At 41.8% G+C, this 22792-nt stretch overlaps 1 protein-coding gene across 4 annotated transcripts in view; it reads right to left on the bottom strand.

Annotated features, from left to right (window-relative positions):
* FMNL2 (formin like 2) overlaps window positions 1–22792 on the bottom strand; it is a 300782-nt gene that overhangs the window by 85493 nt on the left and 192497 nt on the right. For all 4 annotated transcript variants that reach the window (XM_028113079.2, XM_028113081.2, XM_028113080.2 and 1 more), the window contains exons 3-6: window positions 18113–18193; window positions 12620–12696; window positions 3697–3780; window positions 438–590 (exon numbers count right to left, since the gene is read on the bottom strand). In XM_028113079.2, the coding sequence (XP_027968880.1) occupies window positions 438–590; window positions 3697–3780; window positions 12620–12696; window positions 18113–18193 (395 nt within the window). The remainder of the gene's footprint in view (window positions 1–437; window positions 591–3696; window positions 3781–12619; window positions 12697–18112; window positions 18194–22792) is intronic.

Consider the following 22792-nt stretch of genomic DNA (forward strand, 5'->3'; position numbering starts at 1 on the left):
GAACACACGCCTGAGCTACCACTGGAAGAAGGGAGGGGAGAAGCATATAAAGAGTCAACAAGGAATCCCTGAGATCCTCAAATCTCAAGAGGTGCTGCCTCTACCCAGAAAACAGAGCCAATCACGAAGTCAGCATCTCCCTGGTTTCAAAAACTTGTCTATGGAGCCTGCTGCGCTCTATCATTCGGCAGCAGAATTCTCTTTCTGCACCAAATGAAGGGCTGGTGTTTCCCAAAAACTATTTAAAGCTGTAGAGTATTGTCCAAGAGATGATCCCATGAACTGCCAAAGAAATTTCCCATTTGCATCCTTGCAGATGCAAGGGCTGTGTGGAAAGATACAGCACTGCGTAGCCCAGGATCATCAACAGAAGCGAGGCACTTGCGGTCCCAGCGTCGCCTACCGAACGCGCCTCCCTCCTGGTTCCCAGAACTCACCTCAGCGCAGAATGTCTTCCCGAGCGGGACACACTGTTGCCCACGGGGGAGGGCAGGTTGCTCCCTCTGTGCAGATCTTCGATGGACCTACTCCAGGGCTTTGATTTGTCCACCGAGCTCTCCACAGTGCTTTCCACGCTTTCGAAATCAAAACTAAAACAAAAGAGAAATGCCACTGAAGACTTAAAGGTGGACAGTCACACAAATACATGGATGTGCCTAACTGGCTCCTTCCTATGATGCATCCACGCCCGATAATGGGCAGTCCTTGCAAACAAAGAAAACCGAAAAGGCAATGCAAAAAGAATTTCCACGGACTCAGAGTTAGCTTCGAAAATCCAAAATGACAAATACTGGGCAAGGCAAAAGAAGAGTCGAAAAAATAAATAGTACTGTATTATTTGTATTTTACCACAAGGCTTACTAACTTACCAATGGCTAACACTGCTATGGTGAAAGGGGAAGGACAGGTCTTACAGCTGTCTTCATTTTGCTTTAACAAGTCAATATGTAGGCTTATACTAATTTATTCCTACCCATCAATTTTCACTGAGCATTTTCTCCTAGTGCGTTGGCAAGTGTACTTTTCCAACCATATGTGATACATTACTTGCAAAGTTATGGATTTGCTTTGATTTTGGAATCTCTTCCCAATGTGGTGCTCTTTAAAGCAGGACTGGTGTTTCTCTGACATTTTTTGAGGTTATTACTCATGTTGACCATGTTAGAATAAATGGTAAGTTAAGTTGCTCATTCTTGTATAATTTTAGGAACAAAATTTTTAAACAGCCAGGCCTTTGTGTTCTGTGCATTTTCCCCTCCCAAAGACAGGAGCTCTGCCTTCTCAAAAAATTATATATATATATATATATATGTGTGTGTGTATATATATATATATGTATGTATGTATATGTGTGTGTGTGTGTGTGTGTGTATATATATATATATATATTTTATCAATTGTTTGTACCTCTAGTTCCACCCAGCAACACCTGATCAGACAGAGAATAAACAGAAGGCAGCTATAATTAATACCAGATGGAAAATCTGGGCAGCCATCTCAGAAAAGACAGTAACAATACATATTGGCAATAACAAGAATGATTCTTTATAAGGGTACCATCGCCAAAATAAAATATTTTGTTAGAACCGTCATCTGTAAACTAGGCGATGCTGTCCCTCTATTAAATACTAATCCAGGCGGCAGCCACTGAGGATTGTCAGTGAATGCATCTGGCAATTTTGTCACGCCTTTGGATGCAGGAAGCAGAGCTGAATAGGAAAGAGGTGGGATTGAGTAATCAAATCCTTAAACACTAAAAACAGAAGCCTACAACTGATATTGGAAAAGGTAAGCCAAGGGGGCACCCCAAGATCACCCATGTCATCAACATTCTCGCCAAGTCACTCTGTAGTCCCCCACGCCGTTCTGCTGTCCCACAGGCTTATGCTCCTCTCAGGTCGCCCACCTCATGGAGCAGAAGAAGGAAATGCACACGTTGGTGAAGCATCCTGTTTTAGGAACGGAGCATGAGCCAGTTGGTGCACATTACCAGGGCTAGGACAGTAAGAAATTTTTCAGCCCATTAGTCTCAAGAAAGAACATAAATTATGTCTCTATATATAATTTGCTAAATTAAACAACACAAAACCAAAACTAATAAGCAGAGAATATAAAAGTAATGCCAAAAAAAAAAAAAAAGTAGAGAAGGAAACCAAAGCTCTGAGTTCTGATCTGCTGGGTTTGATCTTACACTGTACCTAGAATTCCCTAATGGTAGCACTGCCCTTTCCCATTGGTCTGAGGTGAGGGTACGTCTGGGAAAACTGGGTGCATAAGCTTTACTGTGATGTAGGTAAAAGGTTAATTACAGCCAACACGTAATACATAGCATGCCATCCTTTTCCATTACAAATGAAGTCTCTTAGCTCTTCCTTAATTCCATAACTTTTCCTCCAGATTTTAAACTATGCAGCAGGGTAATATTATCGTGTTTTGGCATATAATATTAAGTGTAAGAGAGGTTAGCAGTTTTTGACACAATGGACACAGATAAGAAACAACTTTGGAAGAATATGCTATAAAAATTAGGATTGTATTTCAGAGGACAATTTCTTAGAAAGATAAGAACTTGCCTATCGGTGTTTCTTACTCTACTCCGTATCATATACAGGAGATCTCAAACCTGAAACTGAACAAGTCAGTTTCAGTTTATACTGTAATTTTTGCATCCACTAAAAAGGAGTAATTACAGCTTCCTCCTCATGAATTCTCAAGGAAGTGCTGAGGATTATAACATCTGGTTAAGTCTTAGAACTTCTTTGGAGTGATGCAATATGAAAAACAAGTTACTGCTTTTAAAAGAAGCATTGAGGGGAGAAAAAACACCACCTGGGCCCAAATGTCTTCCGGTCAAATTAAAAATACAGTATTACTTCCTCAGTCTGTGTGTGTGTGTGTGTGTGTGTGTGTGTGTGTGTGCGTGTGTGCGCGCGCGTGCGTGTGCGCGTGCGTGTGTGTGCGCGCGCGCGTGTGAGAGAGACAGAGAGAGACAGAGACAATCTGTGGATACCGCAATATTCTTTGACTAAAGAAGGAAATTTCTGTTGTAAATCATTCCAGAAACCTAGCAAATGGGAAAATTTTATGAATTAACAAAAAACAAGGCTAAGTAAATTGATTTTCTTTCCTGCTCTGCTGCAATTTTTCCCCTTCACCTTATGAAGGGGAAGTCAAAACAATACAAATACATATAAAGTAGAAAAAGGAAAGCCTCTTGTTTACTCTTTCTTCCAATCCCACTTGATTTGGTTTATCTGCAATCATTTTCTCTGCATTTACTAGCACATACAAATATACACATACATATACATACATATAATTTTTTTAACAAAAAAGTTATTTTCTGTGTCTTGTTTTATTCACTCAAAAATACAGCATACACCTCTTTCAATGACTGCCAGGGTATTCTACCATATGGATATATGTAACCTGAGCACTATAAAGAAAGCACTTTTTAAAATAAGGACTCTACTCTAAGGGTGATTTTTACTCCCCTGTTTTATTTCTGCCTTAAAAACATTTCTAATAATGAATATGTGATTTGCTTTTAGTTACTTGAGTAGAAACAAGCCTCCTTAAACCTTACCACATCTGCTTCTGGGTTTCTCCCCTCAGTGCAGTATATAATTTTGCCACTCTCTTCCATCTTCTATGACCACATGAAATTCAAAAGCCAACAAGCCCAGTTTTACTTACGTGACCGCGTACTGCGCAAACGATAGATATTCCACTAGAACATCAAGACCTCTGTTTTCTTCGTTCAGAAACTCTCTGACCCATCTGTTAAAAAATAAACACATTACAGAGGTTCATCACACACTCTGCCATGAGAGAGCCCACTGAACACTGTTACTGTTCTGACAGAAACATTCACCAAAAGGAGTAATGGAGGAAGGCCCAGACTCCATCACACCTAGTAGGAACTTTTCCATAGAGCAACTAAGAAAACCACAGCATTTTAGGGCACCTGGGTGATGTAGTCGGTTAAGCGTCTGACTCTTGGTTTCAGCTCAGGTGATGATCTCAGGGTCCTGGGATGGAGCCCCGGGACAGGCTCTGCACTCAGCGGGGAGTCTGCTCCAAGACTCTCTCTCCCTCTGCTCCCTCCAACCCCCCACACACTCTCTCCCTAAAATAAATAAATCTTTCAAAAAAACCACCACAGAATTTCAACGTGCAAGAAGAGGGGGCAAAAGGTATACATGCGCTTCCCTTGCATTTTACTACTTAGGAAACTTAAGATAACGTGTAAGAAGTATTCTAAAAAAGGAACTTGCTAAATGTACATTTTCCACCACAACTGACCCACAGCCTGTTAAAGGAGCCAAGACTGCACAGGGAATGCGACAGGCACGGGACGTGACGACACACGCAGTGAAATCCAGGCATGATTCCAAATCCATATTCAACTCCTTCTTGGCACACTAAGCCATAGAAAACACTCAACTAGCCAATGAGAAACCAGTGTTTAGGGGCTCCTGGAAATTCAATAGGGATAATGCTTTGCTTAATTTTTTCCATGAATGTTAAAACCTCTTAAAAACTTGCAGGCACCACATAACATTGGCAAAGCCAAGACATGACATATCATGTTTTCTTTTTTTTTTTTTTTTAATTCACTTTAAATAGTATCACCTTGCCTTTGAATGGTGGGTATGAATGCAGTTCACTGAGAATTTTTACTGGTTTTCATTTGTACTTCATAATAACTCCTAAAGATGAAGCAGAGTGGTCAAACCAAACCTTCAGGTATTGAAGATAAACACCTGTTAGCCCCCATTACAGATTTCCTCCAGGGCATTCCTCTTCAAAGAATGTATGATACCTGATTAAACCTTCTCTAGGTTTGAAAACTTCAATAAATAGTAAGTCAAAAGGTCTGCTACCATCACAGAAATGGAATTTGAGGTACATCCACCAAATGCATTCCAAAACTGGTTGCTTTCCTCCATAAGCACCAAGAAAAAAAAAATAGGCTGATAGCTACTGTGGAAGCCAGTTTTGTAAACTATTAGAACAACACAATCGAATTTTAACTTTAAGGCTGAGCAACCCCTCAAAATCTTTGTCATAAAGGAAGAAAAAAATCTGGTGGACTCAGGATGCCTGTTTTAAAATTCTTTTGGGGGCTCTTTCTCCTTTGTTTTTGTTTGTTCGTTTGTTTTACCCTCAAGCTCATTCTTTCTTGTAGTTCTATCATCTCCATGAAGCAAACTCAGGCTTGCAGGTAATCCCAGGGACAGCCAACCAGGAAAAGCAGACAGCTTATCTCTTTATTTTCCCCCACGTGCCTCAGGCATGCTATCACAAAATGTAGGCACCCAACACAGCCACAGGGAAGCAAATAAACTTTAATTTAAAAGAGACCTAGAGTGGCAAGTGAAAGAACCACCTGTCGGGCCTCGCAAGAGCTGGTCACTGGTCCCACTGAAATTTCCCTTCCAGACCACCACATACACCAGCTCCCGGCATCTGCCCCGGGATACTTTCAGCTGATTAATCTTAATTATTCTCCCTATACCACTAGATCTCAGGAGGCATGGGAGATTTTTTAAGTGCTAATAACTAGAAGCCTTGAAAGAGTAAAATGAATGAATCAATGAATGAATCAATGAATGAATCAATGAATTTTCTTTTTATAACTGGTAGGAGACTAAAGAAAGGCTGGCACTCACTATGAAAAGGCATGGACTAGCTGCTCGTGAAACTCAAGCCTCTTACGCCTTCTCTAAGGCTTCTCCGTGGGTCTGGCCTGTGGGCTCTGGCCGCACCACTGAAAGTGGCCCTCAGTGGCAGATGTGCAGCAGGCCTCCCCGGGGCTGGGCACGGAGGTATTCATTTTAGAATGCAAAGACACCCTCCGCTCCAGAGTCTTCAGAGCCGTCTCAGTTCTACGTTTTCTATCCCAGTGGCTCATAAAAACACTCCTGTAGGAGCTGAGAACCACCACCATTGGAATGCCTTCCGGGTTGACTTCCCAGACACACAGCCTCTAAACAGTAGAAATGTCCGGGACACCCCGTGGACCTGCCATTTAACCACCAGCGCCTCCAACTCAGGGAGTTTAACCACAAAGTAGATAAGGAGGCAAATGACTCACAAATAAGAAAATCAAAAAAAAAAAAAAAAAAAAAAGGAAGGGGGGCGCAGGAAGTACCAAGTACATCTAGAGGCACAATTCTCTTGACTCAAAATGCTAATGTGCATATATTTTGATTCAGGGATAAAGACTATCATTAGCTTCTCTTTCTTCAGCTCAGCGCCCTCATAGGCTCTTCCACCCTCACTTGCTGCCTTTGAGCGTTAAGTGCCTTAAACACAACTTTCAAAGGGCAGGAACAAGCCACACGGTCCCTAACAAGACGGCTGGAGTGTGACATGTCCTGCCTCTGAGAAGTCTGATTTCACACAGCTAACCCTCTTTTTCTAAGCCCCAAGATGCTCCCTGGGTCTTTGATCTGGCCCAGACACCCCTAGGTGATTTAGGAAAGAGTAAGATAAAAACCCACCATGGTTGACCACTTTATCCTCTCTGTCAAATGATACCAGGTTAGCATAGTCATTGCAGCAAAAAGTCTATGGGTTTACAGGGAAAACAAAGCCTTCACATTCCTCCCCACCCCATCCCCTCAATCCCTGTCCCTGCCACACTTGGCATATTCTGTGTGGGAGAGAACAGAGGTGAGAGTCAACTTCCGGGGAAAGGAAACCAATATAGACAGAAAATGGGTGAAGATGAAAAAAGGGCAACTTTCAAAGCTATATCTTTAAAGGCATTAAAAAAAATGGATGTCCCATTATGCAGATTTATGCAGGTGATCATGCAATGACATATCATAAATTTAGGGTTCCTCTAGTAAATTATTTCCATTTTTCACTTCTGTGCATGCTACACACACTTTTTTACATATTGCCAATACGCACACCGTTTCAAATTGGATGATGATAGGTTTTGGGAACTAGAATTATTTCTGATTCCAACAGCATGCATCACTTACTGAGTACCCCACAGATTCAGAGTAATTACCATATGTTGTAAATTTGAATTAGGCAAATTCCAAATCAGCTGCTCAGGAGCTGGAAGAAACCACGATAATGAAAAATAGCTCTGGAAAAAAAACTCTTATTCAAGGAAGGGATCTAAGTGCAGACGCAAAAGGCACTGTTCTATTGTAGACAGGTCAAAGCTGTTTCAGAGCTGCTGGTTTCTCTCCGCCCCCCCCCGACCCCCCCACCCACCCACCGCCAATTTTAGAATCTCACTGTTCTGATCTAGAAAATGAAGTCTCAAGGGACCTTTCTGGCTCCAAATTTCTAAGATCAAACAAAGCAGACCCAAGATCACAAGATAAAGGAACAAGGGGTGAACTCCCTTTCTCCGTCTCCTTAGAGAGGTGCTTCTAACACAGGGTGGAAACCGCAGTTGCTGAAAAATCATGAAAAGAAAATCTCAAGAAGCAAGAGAAAGAAGGTAAGCATCAAATCTATTCTGCAAGACAGCATCACAAGATGGTTCTCAGTGCAGCTCACACATCAGCAGGGGGCCCTGAGACCCTCTGAGGGGTTTGTGAAGCTACGATTTTCATAAAATATTAAGATTGTGGCTTTTCACGGTGCTGGCACCTGCACAGATAGTACAAAAGGAATGGTGGATAAAACTGCAGCTGACGAAAACTACACCTCTTTACTGTGTTCTCACCCCAAGCACTTGGAAGGCAAACAAAAAGTCAGCCTCACTTGAAACCGTCCTTAATGAAGCAATGAAAATTATGGATTTTTATTAACGCCTGTCCCTTGAGTTTATATCTTTTAAAATTTTCTATGTGACAAAATGGAAAGCCCAAATACAGCACTTCTGCTGCCTACCCTAGTACCACAGTTGTCTCCAGGAAAAGCACCTGTGCAGTTGTTTGAGTCACAGACTGAACGAGTTTTTTTTTTTTTTTTGGTTTGTGTGTTTTTTGTTTTTTTACATATGAAATGGAAAATGACTAACAACTGTGGTTATTCTGTTTGGGTGTTTGGCAGACATTCTCTCAAAAGTGAATGAAGTGAGCCTGTCGTTTCAAGGAAAACAACTGACAGTATTTGTCGTCCATGATAAAATTTGAGGTTTCAACCAAAAAAAATGAAAATTTTGGAACACTTGTTTTGACCACCACAAGCTTGACAACTTCCCAATATTTAAAGTATATTCAGATGAGACTGGTAATTAATAATGAATGCAACTGTTTTTATATCGTAGAATAAAATGTCTCAGTTTTTGAAAGATCAGAATAATTCAGTGAAACAGTATTTTCCAAATGACCAATTCATGATGTTACCCAAAATTACGCCTGGGTAGAAAGACCTATTCAATTTTCAAAACAGCACAGTGAGTTTTAGTTTAACAAAGTACAAAAGCTCACTGATGGCGCTTGAGATTCTACACTGCAAGTAACTCCAAGAAATTACCACTCCTTGAAGGATGGTGTACTATCAAAGAAGAATATCCACAACAATCTGAAAAGGTTACTTAAAAACTACTTTTTTCAAGTGATGTATGTATGTAGGGCCAGGCTTTCTTCATATACATCTTCACACACATACACAACATATTACAACAAATCAAATGCAGACAAAGAAATCAGAATCCATCTGCCTTCTATTAACCAGACATTAAAGAGATCTGTAAAAATGCCCCCCTTGTCACTAATTTTTCCTTCTTGCTTTGGAAAATATTTTTCACAAAATATGTTGTCTGTGCTATATTTATTATTTTATATTTACGTATTTACATTATTTACTTTAAAATAAATACTAAAATTTATTGAATAAGGAAAGTTAACATTTATCAGTTTAAATTTCCAATATGGTAAATATTGAGAAAAAAACCCACATAAACAAAAGCATATTAAGGGTTCAAAATAATTTGAGAGTAAAGGAGTCCTGGAATCAAAAAAATTTAGTAACTTCCAGTTTAGATAACATCTGAACAATCTCAGTGCTTCTCAGTTATGTGGACTGGAGCGAGATAATTAATAGGTGACTTAAGTTTCCCCATCTATAAAACAGGGGCTCAGAGGCAAAGGCTAATAATAAAAAGATTTTTGTAAGAAATAACACACTGAACATGTTTAATAAATGATAAAATTGTAATCTTGAGGATTTCTAAGAATCAACATCTAAAAATGACTTAATCATAGGGTAACCTGATACACACATACCCCAAACACGTTGTACACCTGTTAAAACCAGCCTTACTCTTCTGTCTCTTACTTTTTGGTCTGGCGCAGCCAGCACCAGGTCACCGAGATACCGGGAAACGCAGGAGGGAAGACAGACCTTCACTGAGAGTTTCCGGGATCCTTCCCCTTTGTACAAACCTTGTCCCTGCCAACTGGCACATTCCTCCCACAACCTCAGGCTCATTCTCTCAGCTCCAATGAGATAAAGTGAAATGAACATCTTTCAGAACTTCTGTGTTCTCGCATTCAGGATAAAAAGTGATTTTCTATCGTAATGGAGAGTTTTATTAAAATAAAGTACCTGGAAGGAGAGATAAACTATACCTCGGTGCCACGGAATAAAGCCCATAAACCTATCCAGCTCAGCACCATCACCACCCCTTGAATCTTGTCACCCTGACATACAAAATGTCATGACATTGGCCCACTCACACTGCACAGCCAATGTGTTCTCACAGTGCGTGGCTCCTTTCAACGTATTTCAAGTCATTTCAAGGGCTTGGATTAGTCCTAATCTAATTCTTCTCTTTTAGTATAGTTCCTAAGAGTAAGTGAGTAAGATTTTTTCTAGTCCAATTCTTATTTCAATTTGGCTCAAAGAAAATTCATTTTCTTTCTCAGAAGATTGCTCCATTTACAGAGTTTTAGGCTTATATCAATACTCAGAACAAACTCTTTGCTTGACAAAGCTGTAGCTTGGAATGTTATCTCAGCAAAGCCCCAGACTTTAAACTTAAAACACGAGCGTGTGCCAGTAATAACTTCTTCAGGACAAGTAGATATTTAAATGTAATTCTTCCTCTTAATTTCTGGGAATCACAATCTCCTGGGTGTCAGGGTCATTTCAGACAGAGAAAGTAACAATCTCTGTATGGAATTCCTTAGAGATACATACTATTGAATTATTATTATTTTCAACAAGCCTAACAACAATAAATTATATTTTGAGTAACTACTATGTATTAGACCCTATATTAGGTCTTTTATAAATTATCTCATTTAACCTTGCAACATTCCTATTGGCAAATATTATTATCCTCATTTTATAGATGAGAAGTTAACTTAGGTCACATGGTAAATAAATACAAAGACTTTATGTACTTTAAGTAATTTATTTAATAACTAATCAAGGGCATGGCAAAAATCTGAACCACAATCTCTCTTTCCGTAAGATAAATGGGGACCCAATTACCATTCTATTATGGTACCTCAACAAAGTACAATAAAATCTATGAATCCCTTAGATAGCCCACTGCATTCCAAGATTTCCTCACTGTAGTAATTGATTATTTTCACACTACTGAGTAATTCAGAAGATTTCCCAATCAAACAAGGTCAAGCATGTTAGTTTCCATCAGAGTTAAGAGTCCAGCACAGGCTTGCTTGGGTTTTCAGGACAGTCGAAACAGGTCAAAACCCTGGTGTGTGGTTTCCTTCCATATAAGGCCATGCTGATAAATGGTTGCATACAACCAGACAATGCACCTCCATGAATGTTTCTGCTGCTAAAGCCAAAGCTTTCAGAAAGTCTCACACGTAGGTGGTAGACATAGGGAAACTGCAGATGCTAAAGATCAAAGAAATGTGAGAATCGTTCAACACCTGTATTTCGGATGCCTATAGCATCCGAAACAGCACACCACTCCGATTGCTTACAGATTTGCACTGGCTCCCGCCCAAACAGGGCTCTTCTATTCGGCCAACTCTGTATTGGAAATGACTGTCTTGCTTTGGTATTTGATGGTCAATTTCATGTTATTTCAGCAATGCTTGAAGAAATTCTCCTTGACAATTTGTAGAAACCCTGGCTGCAGCTCATTCCACCGTCGTCAGTAAGAAGAAGTGCCAACAGCACAGGTTTGGGCCTTACCAAATGGAATCTCGTTCCTGATCCCCAAATATTGGAAAGTATTTGAATTTCCCAAGCTTGGATGCCCAACTGTATTAAATCACCACCACTTTCACCCCCAAAAGACAAGCCTCATTGCTTTGATCCCAGAGTCCTGATTACCTTACTTCCTTTCCAGGAAAGAACTGCCAGATTTAACTACATAAGAAAAAGAACACAGCATTTTGAACCCCAGCACCTGGGCTGTACAGCCATGGACTTTGCAGGAGTCACTCACCTTCTCTGGTCCTGAATGCTTTTCATCTGTAAAATGAGGAACTGGGGAATCCTTAATTTCTCTTCCAGTTCTAAAACCATGTTCTAAAATCATGATTCTACGATCTACTGTTTGACAGCCCATTTTCTCAAAGTGATTATCAACTACAGAAATCAGTTATTTTCCAAAAACTTCATTCTCAAGGGGACATTATGTGCAAAGTTATCCTTTAGGAAATGAACATTCTCACCCAAGCTTCATCACCTATCAATAAGCCTTGCATATCCACAATTTAAAAAAGCTTATTCTGAGAAAACTGTGCAAATTAACCATTTTATTGGCTTATACCTAACACAGTCTAAAGTGGAAGTAAACTATTATTTATGTAGTATATTTATTTTACAGAATAATCTTTAAAACTATACTGTAACATACATACAAAACTTAATTTCCAATAGACCTGCAAAGAGTGTCACAGGAGAAAGTTCTGAAGGATCTAAAATCTACAGTCTTCCACCTGTTAAATTCAAAGAAAGTGCAGAGAGGCTAAATCACTTGCTGGATGTTCAATAGGTACTTTAGGGAGAATTAAAGCTATAAAATAGGAGATCTGGTATCCTTCTGCCATGGAGATAAACCATGTTATTCTAAGGTACTGTACAATTATGCCCTTCTAGGAGTAAGGGAGAATGTAATAAAGTTGTACTTGCTAGAGGCAAGCCGCATGAAAAACTCTTAGAAATGCTTAGCGTTGAGATCCCCCAAACTTTACTTTCTGGTGTGGATTTACACTCCTGGTCCTAAAACTTTGGGGATGCAGGACAAAGAGACTCAGAACAACTAAGTGCAATGAGGGGTGTAAGAGGACATCACTCCCGCTTCTCTTCCCTTCTGGAACTGAAGGAAGGACAATGAAGCTGCTTCAACTAACCGAGCTCGGAGAACTCCAGTGACGGCTAAGAGATCCTCCAGTATCTCAGAGTTCATTACTTGTTGGGAGTTCCTGATGTGCCAGGAATGGTTACGCACCCAAGAGACCAAGCACTATCACTGCATCCAAGCAAAGAATTTTAGGATTGTTATAAATAGCCCAAATCAAAAACTGTTCTGCTTCTACTGATAATTGTACAGTGAGCAATTCAAGTACCAACAATGTTCCACCCATCTAAACCTCAGTCTCTTAACTTTTAATGATCAGCAAGGAAGCTTAATTCTTTGGATATGATTCAGTCACTTTGTAAAGTGTCCAAAAGCCTTAAAGCTAAAATGTTAAATAGGCACACTTACCCAATATGGTTGGTTCTTAAAGAAATTTCCAGTTCTCTTAGCACTTGTGTGGATTCCTGAACACGCCGTCTGAATTTCTAGAATTCAAGAACACATATTCTCACAAAACGTATTTTATCAACTTCTATAAGTGCCATTTGTAATGTTTACCCCAGTATGAAAATATCTCTGCTTTTAAAGTGGGCTTCTCTCTAAGTGAAATAAGCCAATCAGAGAAAGACAATTATCCTATGATCTCGCGGATATGTGGAATTTAAGAAACAAAACAGAGGATCATAGGGGAAGAGAGGAAAAAATAAAACAAGACGGAATCAGAGAGGGAGACAAACCATAAGAGGCTCTTAATCATAGGAAACAAACTGAGGGCTGCTGGAGGGGAAGGGGATGGAGGAATGGGGTGCCTGGTGCTGGACATTAAGGAGGGCATATGATATAATGAGCACTGGGAGTTACAGAAGACTGATGAATCACTGAACTCTACCTCTGAAACCAACAATACATTATAAGTTAATTAACTGAATTTAAATTTAAAATGTTAAAATAAATAAAGTGGCCTTCTCTCACCTTTCTTTTTGCAAAGGACACAAATTGTTCTTACGAAAATCAGCTTCTAAGAAAGGACTGGGAAAAATTTATTTCATGTACTAGGTGTCTTTGAGTAAGTAGACTATTTCTCCCTGCCCTACAACAATATTCACCAATATGCCTAAGTACTGCGGTCCCTAAGACTCCCCCGGTCCCAGTTTCAAGGATTTGCTAAGACTTCCTCCTAGGACTTGGCATACAGTTGTTGTTATGGCTAAGATTTATTACAGCAAAAATACACAAGGCACAATCAACAAAGGGAAAGGTGCACGGGGTGAAGTCCGGAAGAAACCAGATGCAAGCTTGCAATAGTCTCCTTTCTTAGAAGCTGATTTTCATGATAAGAACAATTTGTGTCCTTTGCAAGAGGAATCACAAATGATAGTATCTGTGAAATGCTTTCCACCAGGGAAGCTCATTAGAGACTCAGTGCCCTGGGTTTTTACTGGGGACTGGTCATTTTGGCATTCTCTGCCTAGCACATACCAGAAGTCCAGACTCCCCGCAAGCAAAAAGGCATTCAGCACACACCAAACTGTCGGCACAGTGCATCATTCTTCTCAGGGAAAGGTATGAACTCTCCTGAAATGCAAGTTCTCAGTTGCCAACGAAGAGCCACTCTGGCAAGCTGGCCTTTCTAAGGTAGCCATCTCAGGACAGCTATGTTAATTATTTTCTGCAGAACCATGTTAACATTTCCCAAAAATAAGCATTCAGAGTTACCTCTGCCCATGAGCCCTTATTTGGAAGGTCCCTCCTACTTTCAGAATGCCCTTCCTCATTCCCTGGCCCATCAAAATCCCACCAATCCTTCCAGAACTCCCTCAGGGCTTTCTTTCTTCAACAAATCCCCCTCTGGCAGTAAATGTATGCTTCTCTATCCTCTCAACTCTAAATGACCCCCACGTATCACTGGGTCATGATGCACATCGGTTCTCAGGAACACCATTTCTTCCAGAAACATTTATTTATAGTAACAAGTTTTAGGCCACTCTGGAAGTGGGACGTTTGATGGGCCATGCCTTCTAAGAAGAGTTCTACGCTCTCTGTGCTACAAAATCAAACCACCTGCATTTTACACGGTTTCCAAGAAAAGGCCGTGAGAATTCCAGCTCAGGATATTAGGGACCCTTCTCCTCTGCTGCCACAATTGCAGTGGAAATGGAGTCATCCAGGTCCAAAGGTGAAGGCACCCAAGGAAAGGAAGGAATGGAGGAAGGCAGGGAAGGCAGGATGTGGGGTGTGGAGAGCCAGGCAGGCCCTGGTGTCCCAGTGAAGACTGGAACCCTGCTCAGCATGGGCGGCCTCCTGTCATCCTTTCCTCCCCCCACCCCCTGCAAACTGCCCCTTACCAAGGCCCCAGGGAAGCCAGCAGAGTCCCACAGTTTCCCCCTGGTTGCCATTCTTAAGGAACTCCAAAGACTTTCTCGGTTGTTAGAATCCAGGTAGCCAGATATGTGAAATTAAAGCATCCCCAATGCAAGGAAAAAAGAGCCACTACCCTCTTTTGTCAAGAAAGGAGGGGGTGGGGGGATGGGTTAGCCTGGTGATGGGTATTAAGGAGGGCACGTTCTGCATGGAGCACTGAGTGTTATATGCAAACAATGAATCATGGAGCACTACATCAAAAACTAATGATGTAATGTATGGTGAATAACATAACATAATAATAAAAAATAAATTTAAAAAAAAAAAAAGAAGAAAAGAAAGGCCTAAGAAATGACAGAAGAGTCGTGTATCCTTTGGAGGGACGTCCGAGCCCAGTGTCTCCCAAAGAGCTTTCCAGCAATGAGCACTGCTGATGAGGCAGAGTCTGGCCACACAACTGCTCCCGGGAGGCCGTTCCCATGTCAAAGTCACAGGTCTCGGACTTGCCTGCCACTGTGACCTTTAGAAAGCAGCTCAGTGTTCCCAGCTACGCCTCATACACAGTTCTGACTGGTTCCCAGTGGTCTTCGAGGGTCCTTAGGGGAAGGTCATCACGAGCCACAAAAGTACCCAGCATAGCACTGAAGGACACAACACGGTACAGAGGAAGGATCTGCTGAAGGACTAAGAGGCATATATCAAAACGGGGGACCTCGATCAAAACACTAGGTGATACCAAGAATGACACCAGGAGCAGAGAACATTTCTTGGGAGTCACTACACTTTTGCAGCTGCGAGATAACAGATAAAACCACACTGACTCTGCCCCTGTCTGATGTTCTCTCGGGAACTGTGCGATCTCCAGCAGGACTCGGAGCTATAAAGAAGCCTTGGCATCCACCTCGCTAACACATAAACAATGACTGCTAATGCTCTGCACTTCGGCAACGTATTCAGCATGCTTCGAAACCCTGCAAAGACAAACCACGTGCCTGTGGGGAGCCGCGACAAGGAGCAGGTACCATCAGCGAGCCATGTGCACCATCTTCCATCCCATAAAAGGCAGGATCCACGCAATAGGTTTCATTTCACAACCGCACTGCCTGCAGAGAACCCCCCTCCTTTCTTCACGGTCTGTATGTAGCCTTTTTCCTGGGCACATCCCCCCAGATCAGAGACTAGCACCACCTGGTATGCAATGAGGAGACTGCTTTGAAGAGTCCTGCTCACAGAGATATCTAATTTAGGCTCTTCCGTGCCTGCCCTCCAGGGGTTCAGATCTAAAACTATTTAGAAGAAAATCTAAATCGAATAAGCTTATATTCTTTTTAGACGACAGCAAATTAAATATCATCTATTCGATGTGTACAAAAGATAAATGAGTGAAAGGTATTCGAGGACTCCAGACACAGTGAAGGGAAGATGACTCAGCGTAGACTGGATTTGAAATCTTCCCTCTTCCCTGCCGCGGTGTAACTGAGAATCTGAAACTCATTCTAATTGCAAGCGCTGCCTTACTCCAAGCAAAATTTCCTTTCTCTAGGCTTCAGTCGAACAGATCATTTCCTATTTTCCTATTGCCAGCTCCGGACAGAAATCTTACTACAGCAGAAGTGGTTGCTCCAACATCTTTTTTTTTTTCTTCTTGACGGAACAACTGACTTGAAAAACAAGGCAGGGACCGAACAAGGCCACTCAGAGGAACACACGCAGTCTGGGGCTGAGGGCTCACAAGGGAAGGTCAGCCCAAACAGATATCCTTGTCTTCTCCTCTGCTGCCATAATTGCGGTGGATATTTATTAAGTTATTTGCAATGGAGCAAAACTAAGCAGCTTATTTGTTTTACATCCTTTGCTTCACTGAGGAATAACTGTTCCAGAAGAGAACCGGAACTGTGCCAGGAGAAAGCCTCCTGTTCCGTCCAAGCATCTCCTCCTTACCGCACTTGGGGAAGGCCTCTGAGAAGCCTTCTCGGGGAGTTCTCTTACTCTCTCCTCTCTCCTAAGAGTCTGATGAATAGGGAGAGAACTGTGTGTGGAGGAACGCTCAGTCTGTGCACAAACACCGGCACTTCGACCGCACTCTGCTGCAGACGAGTGCGCCCAAGGCTGGGATCCAAGCGGTCCAGCCCGAGGGTTTCAAGTTGGGGGGATTTCTGAAAATATTTCTCAAGTAGAATCTTGCTGCTCCTTTAAAAAGAAACAGCCCCCAAAACCTCCTGGTTTGTTCTGAGTTGTGTTTGGGCCAGGGCGGGTCTTCATTTAACCCTCTGTAACCTGATGAAATTGAAGGCTGCCCTATCCTTGGAGAAGGAGACAAGAAAGAGGTAAGAATTGGGCGGCTGTCTCATTTAAGGGGCTGGCCAGAAGCTCTTTAAAGAAAAGAAACACGTGTGAGCCATATTTGTGAGGGGGCTATCATGATACTTCGACAGGTACATTCTTAGAAGAGGCTGCACCACAGTCAGGTCACACGTGTGAGGCCGACGGCCAAGTCGACAGCACACTGTCACCATCATCCCAGATGGTATTTCTTCTGCCCGTCTCGTGTTAGGCCCAGGAGAAAAGGCCAAGAAACTTCCAAAAGGAAGGAATAGCTGTTCTCATTTGCTTGCTTTTTTTTTTTGGATAGGGGGCAGTGAGACGGGGGTGGGGGGCACAGAGGAATATTTAGAGTAGAAGTAGAAGATAAAGATTTTTTTTAAAAATTTACAAGAGCCCTGGAGACAGTGGGAAACTAGGAAAAGTGCATCTTTCTTCTCTCATGAGTCACACCCTGAAACAACAGGATGAATTCAGCTCCAGTTATTTTTGCTGCAGCCTTGAAAGCAGAAGTTGTGGAAGGTCAACCCCAAAACAAGTGCTCTCTGGTGAAGGGCGCCCGTCCCCATCCTGAGCAAGGACAGCCTGGAGCTGAGACATCCCAGGACCGATCCCAGCCCGCAGGGCTGTGCCAGGCTACATGCTTTACCCCAAGGCATCGGTTTAAACCAATTGTGTGGCTGCACAAAGCACAGCTTGTTTGCAAAAGGAGAGAGTCAGTTGAGAATGGAATCAACTATTCTCTCCTTACCTTCTTGGGGCCAGGGGCAGGGTGAGGCCGGGGCGGGTGGGGGGGGGGGGGAGCTGCTAAGAGCATCAACACAGGATGTGAGTGCACAGCTGGGATGACAAAGCCCCAGTGATTTTTCAAGGCCTCTGGAAACGCACCAAGGCATGAAAGACAAGTATTCCCTTTGCTAAGGCTGCTTTTTCCAGGGGCCTGAACACCTCTGGGCTGGACTCACTGCCCTGTGTAACTGGAAATGGCAGTGACTCACTAACCATCAGAGGTACGTGACGCCCATCTTGGGAAAGCACTTTCAAACACATCCTTACACGAGAAGGATGGCTTTCTTCTTTGTTTTCTCATGGTGTCTGTCTCCCAAGACTGGTTTCCTGGAGGTTCCAGCAGAGGCTATAGTGCATAGGAAGGAAGGTCCCCTCCAGTGCACACTCAGGAGGAAGTGACAACAAAGAGTGAAAACAAATCCATCTTACCTTCCTGGTTACAGCTGGATCCAGATAGCCTTTGAGCTTTTGAATGTATGTATGGGGAGGATTCTTCACCTGGAATCGTTCCTGCAGGAAGCACAAAAGTAAAACGCATGAAAGCTATGAAGGCATGAGCGTTGGCCACACCTGACCCAGGGCTGACATGCTTCCACAGCAGGAGTGTGGCCCTGCAGATAATCTTTATGTATCTGCAGGGCTTGTGAATGGTTTTGAATCTTTATAGTGAATGTTATTATCCTTGCTTTGCAGAGGAGAAAAGCGAAGCTCCGAGAAATTCACTACTTCCCTAAGACACAGCTAGTCAGTGGTGCAAATGGATCTGAGCCTGCGTCTGCCCTACTCTGTGGTCTGTCCCACCATATCTGTGGGGCTCCGCGGCCCTCACTCCAGAACAATGCTCTACCCAACCCGCATCCACGGCCCCCTTCAGCAGGTCTTCAGTCCCCTGCATACTCTTTGGGTTGTCTTCAATGTGGGCAAATCCTTTTCTTTTGAATATTATTCTTGAAAAATACTGAAGCCTTGACTCAACTGGAAAAAAAACATTTGTTTCAAAAATGAGTAATGAGTCTAGGCGTGTGCCTATCTGTATGAGTGCAGGTATGTGATCATTAATGGGTCCTGAGGCTGTTCCCAGTTAGAAGACCCAGAAGTAATTTTAGCAAAGGCACAGTAACTGAAATAAGCATATTAAGACAAAATACACAACCCAGGGTGGTATTTGAATGTAAACCTGGGATGCGACCTGACAATCCGCATCACTAACAAGTCTTATGCTGAGGCTGTGCATGGAGGCACCACACTTTGAGAAACTCATGCCCATGTGTATCAGGTTTTATAGACTATAATGTCCAAAGCAGCATAATAAGCAGTAGTAAAAAACTGGGTAAAACCCAAATGCCCGCAAACCATAAAATGGATAAGTGCTCATACTATGTTCATACAATGGTATACGCTATATTCCAATGAAAATGAACAAGATACACTGCATGTTTCTATGTGGATGGATCTTATAAACCTGATGTTAAGCCAAATAGAATGTGATTTCCTTTCTATGGATTCACAAGACAGGCAAATTAAACTTTAATGGTAGGGACACATACATAAGCCATTTTATTTATTGACACATACCTATATATCTAGGGAGTGGGGGTAAAGAGGATTATCATTAAAACAACAGAGGACTGAAGTGGGGGAAGGGAAATGCCCAGTGATCCCAAGAGGCCGCAAGGTTCTATTTCTTCATCCACAAGGTGGTTACCCAGGCCCTGGCTTTATCCTACTCATTATGTTTTTCTTAGGTTTCACAACTGTTTCTGGACCTATGCTACATTTCACACACACATACAAGTTTAAATGAATCCGCTCTAAAAGGAAAAAACTAAGATTTGTCATGAAATCAAAACCATTCTTATCAGGGTCTCTTCTATGCTTTTCTAGTAATTCTTTTGAACCTGATTATTGCTTATGCCACAAGGGAGTCTTTGAGTATTTCACAATATTGATAACTGGTCAGCATGTTTAAGTACATGTTTATCCTCTACAAACTTGTATTTCTCCAACACAGGGAACCACAGCATCTTCCTGGTCCACTCAGTTCTTGCTTGCTTACAAATTTAGAAAGGCCAAAAGATCATCTATTATCAAAAAGATCAGCTTATTAGTGAAAACATACACTTTGTTGTTTAAAATGCTTTAACATAGAAGGGACTTATAGTGAGACGCCTGTCTGTATTTCCCCTTTACTTAAAAATGATGAGGAATTTCATAGTTTATAAACCAAATCTCAACAAAGCTGTTAACAAAAGAGATCAGCCTATTATTTTTAATTTTTTTAAAAATTTTATGTATTTGAGAGGAGAGAGAGAGAGCATGAGCAGGGAAGAGGGAGAGGAAGAAGCAGGGTCCCCACTGAGCAGGGAGCCTGACTCGTAGAGATCCCAGGACCCTGGGATCATGACCTGAGCCGAAGGCAGACATTTAACTGACTGAGACACCCATGTGCCCCAGCATATTATTTCTATTTATTCCTCCAAATTTTGCAAGCAATTTCTAAATAACAATTCACAGATATTTGACATTTCTAATGCTACCAAATGGTCTATGTATAAAGCCCCCGCCCACTTTTATTTTAAATCACCATCACTTCAGGATCCAACTGCCACAGGACTTTAGCAATAGCCCAGCTGAAGACTAAAATAATCTCAAAAAACTCCAAAAAATGAACTGATAAGCTACCTAGAAGCCAGTTATTATTTCCAACCTTGCGTATGACAATAGCTATTAGACTATCAAGAAAACTTACACTTTTTTAAAAACACAATCCAGTTTTCCATATTTAAAATTCCTATGACCAGGGACAACCCAAACCGTGCTCCCTTCCATTACAGCCAACACCTCCTACCTCATAAAGGTCCCTAAAAATGAAACTCAGTGAATTTTAACTCTGGCTAATATAGTAGTTACTCGAAGACCTAAACTTGAATCTGCCAACAGTTGCTGAAAGACATCTATGATTGTTGTTTTAGGCAATGTCTTCACAACAGAAGAGCTAATTTATTATAATAACGAAATCTGGGGGCGCCTGCGTGGCTCGGTTGGTTGAGCGTCTAACTCATAAGGTCATGATCTCAGGGTCATGAGATCAAGTCCCACGACAGGCTCCACTCTGGGTGCGAAGCCTGCTTAAGATTCTCTCTCCCTCTCCCTCTCCCCCACCCCCGCCACATGCCCCCACCTCAACAAAATAAAACAATGAAATCTGGTTCCCTAGCACATATAACAGGCTGGAATTCACTCAGTGAATCCCATTTTTGACCATCAAGAAATGCACCTTTCTTCATTTCCTACTCAAGACTGTCGTGACCCAGGGGGCTTTTTCTCAAATATATACATTCATTGGTCCTCTAAGTTTTTCCTTTTAATTATTCCCCTGAAATTACAGACAAAGTCTACACTACAACTAATACATACTTTTTCAAACGTGCTTATCAAAATTTGCTGTTGTTTTAGTCACATTTTTCACTTGTCTGAATAACTTAATAATGTATTTCCAAAAACAGAACATGAAGAAGCCTGACGCTTCACAACACAGTAAGTCTACATTATATCTACTACTCAGAAAACTGAGCCTAGCCTAAGGCTTTAAATAAAATTGGTATGGAGAAAGAATACAAAAGTTCCTATCATCTCCCTAAAACTTGGGGTTGTTCATCTAATCTCAAAAGGAGCTACTGTTTATAAATTCAGTATCTGGCTCATCAAACCTTTTCTTTCTGTGTCTTCAATACGGCCATTTGGACAATAGAAACATTTGGGAGAACACACTGGAGAATGTCAGCACCTTGCCAAAACACATTCACTTTGAAGGACTTTGAAAGGATTACTGGCATCATATTTATTTAAATTAACTTTTTTTTTCCTCTATTAGAATTTTAGATTTTGCACTGAAACCCGTAAACGCCTTGGCTGGCAGTTTTCCATCATCCTCACTTCCAGATCTGCTGCATCTCACAGGCTATTTTCAATAACTAGTTATGTGCTTGCTCAACATCATTGACGTGAGTAGTTTAATTAAATGAAGTCCTCAACTTGAGTCCCACCATACAGAACTATTATTCTTAGGGATAAAAAATATTCTCTAATCATGGTGACTTGTCAATGTGAATTGATGTCATTTGGAAGAACTTTTGAAATACAAATTTCCTTCTAAACGTGTCATCATACAGCATCCCATCACCCTGCCCTCCTGCCATTTAGCTCTTTTAAAAAAAATTTTTAAGATTTTTATTTATTTATTTTTGAGAGAGAGACAGACAGACGGGGAGGGGGAAGAGCAAACATGAGTGGGGGGTAGGGGCGGAGGGAGAAGCAGACTCCCCACTGAGCCAAGAGCCTGATTCGGAACTCGATCCCAGGACCCTGGGATCATGACCTGAACTGAAGGCAGACGCTTAACTGACTGAGCCACCAAGACGCCCCTGCCATTTATCTCTTTGTGTGATCAAACTTTCCTCATGAAATGTTTCTGGATGGGAAATGACAATTGCTCTGGGGTGTTCAATCCTTCTCCATAAGCATTCAACGCAAAGAGCCCAAAGTTATTTCTTCACCTTCAGGGCACTAGCCCACAGACTGCACTGGGTTAGGTGTGGGAGGGAATAAACCCAGGATCACAGACTCTTTTTCCCCCAAGGAAAGGCAGAGAGCCACACATGCAGCACTTCATTTGGAGGTATCTGTAGTCTTGGAAGCTTGACCACCCTACATTCTCCTACACATCGATCCTGAGAGCTTGTTTGGAGGCTATGGCAAGGGTGTGCAGCTACTACACACCCCTGATGGAAGAAAGGTGCTCCTCTATCAGGGAAGGTCCTACTCTTAGACCAAGAGTGCAACTTACAGGGGAACACACAAGGTGTGGTAAGGGATCAATGGGGTGACATGGCGCAGGCAGGTCACCCTCCCATCTGATAATCATAGAATCTTTATTAAGCTGCAGTGTCAATTGCCAGTATTTCATTTTAATGAATCAGACTTTTAGAAATCAATTTCTCTAGTAATGATCTGAAAATTTCTTCTCACTGCTAAAAACGACTTCATTAATGCCAGCCCAAGAACACAATCACCTTTCCATCCAGGGCAGCACTTTTTGTTTTTCAAGCA

This window comes from Eumetopias jubatus, unplaced genomic scaffold (assembly GCF_037043125.1).
Source record: "Eumetopias jubatus isolate StellerSeaLion01/CBP00866 unplaced genomic scaffold, mEumJub1_p1.0 scaffold_3, whole genome shotgun sequence".
Classification (NCBI taxonomy): domain Eukaryota; kingdom Metazoa; phylum Chordata; class Mammalia; order Carnivora; family Otariidae; genus Eumetopias; species Eumetopias jubatus.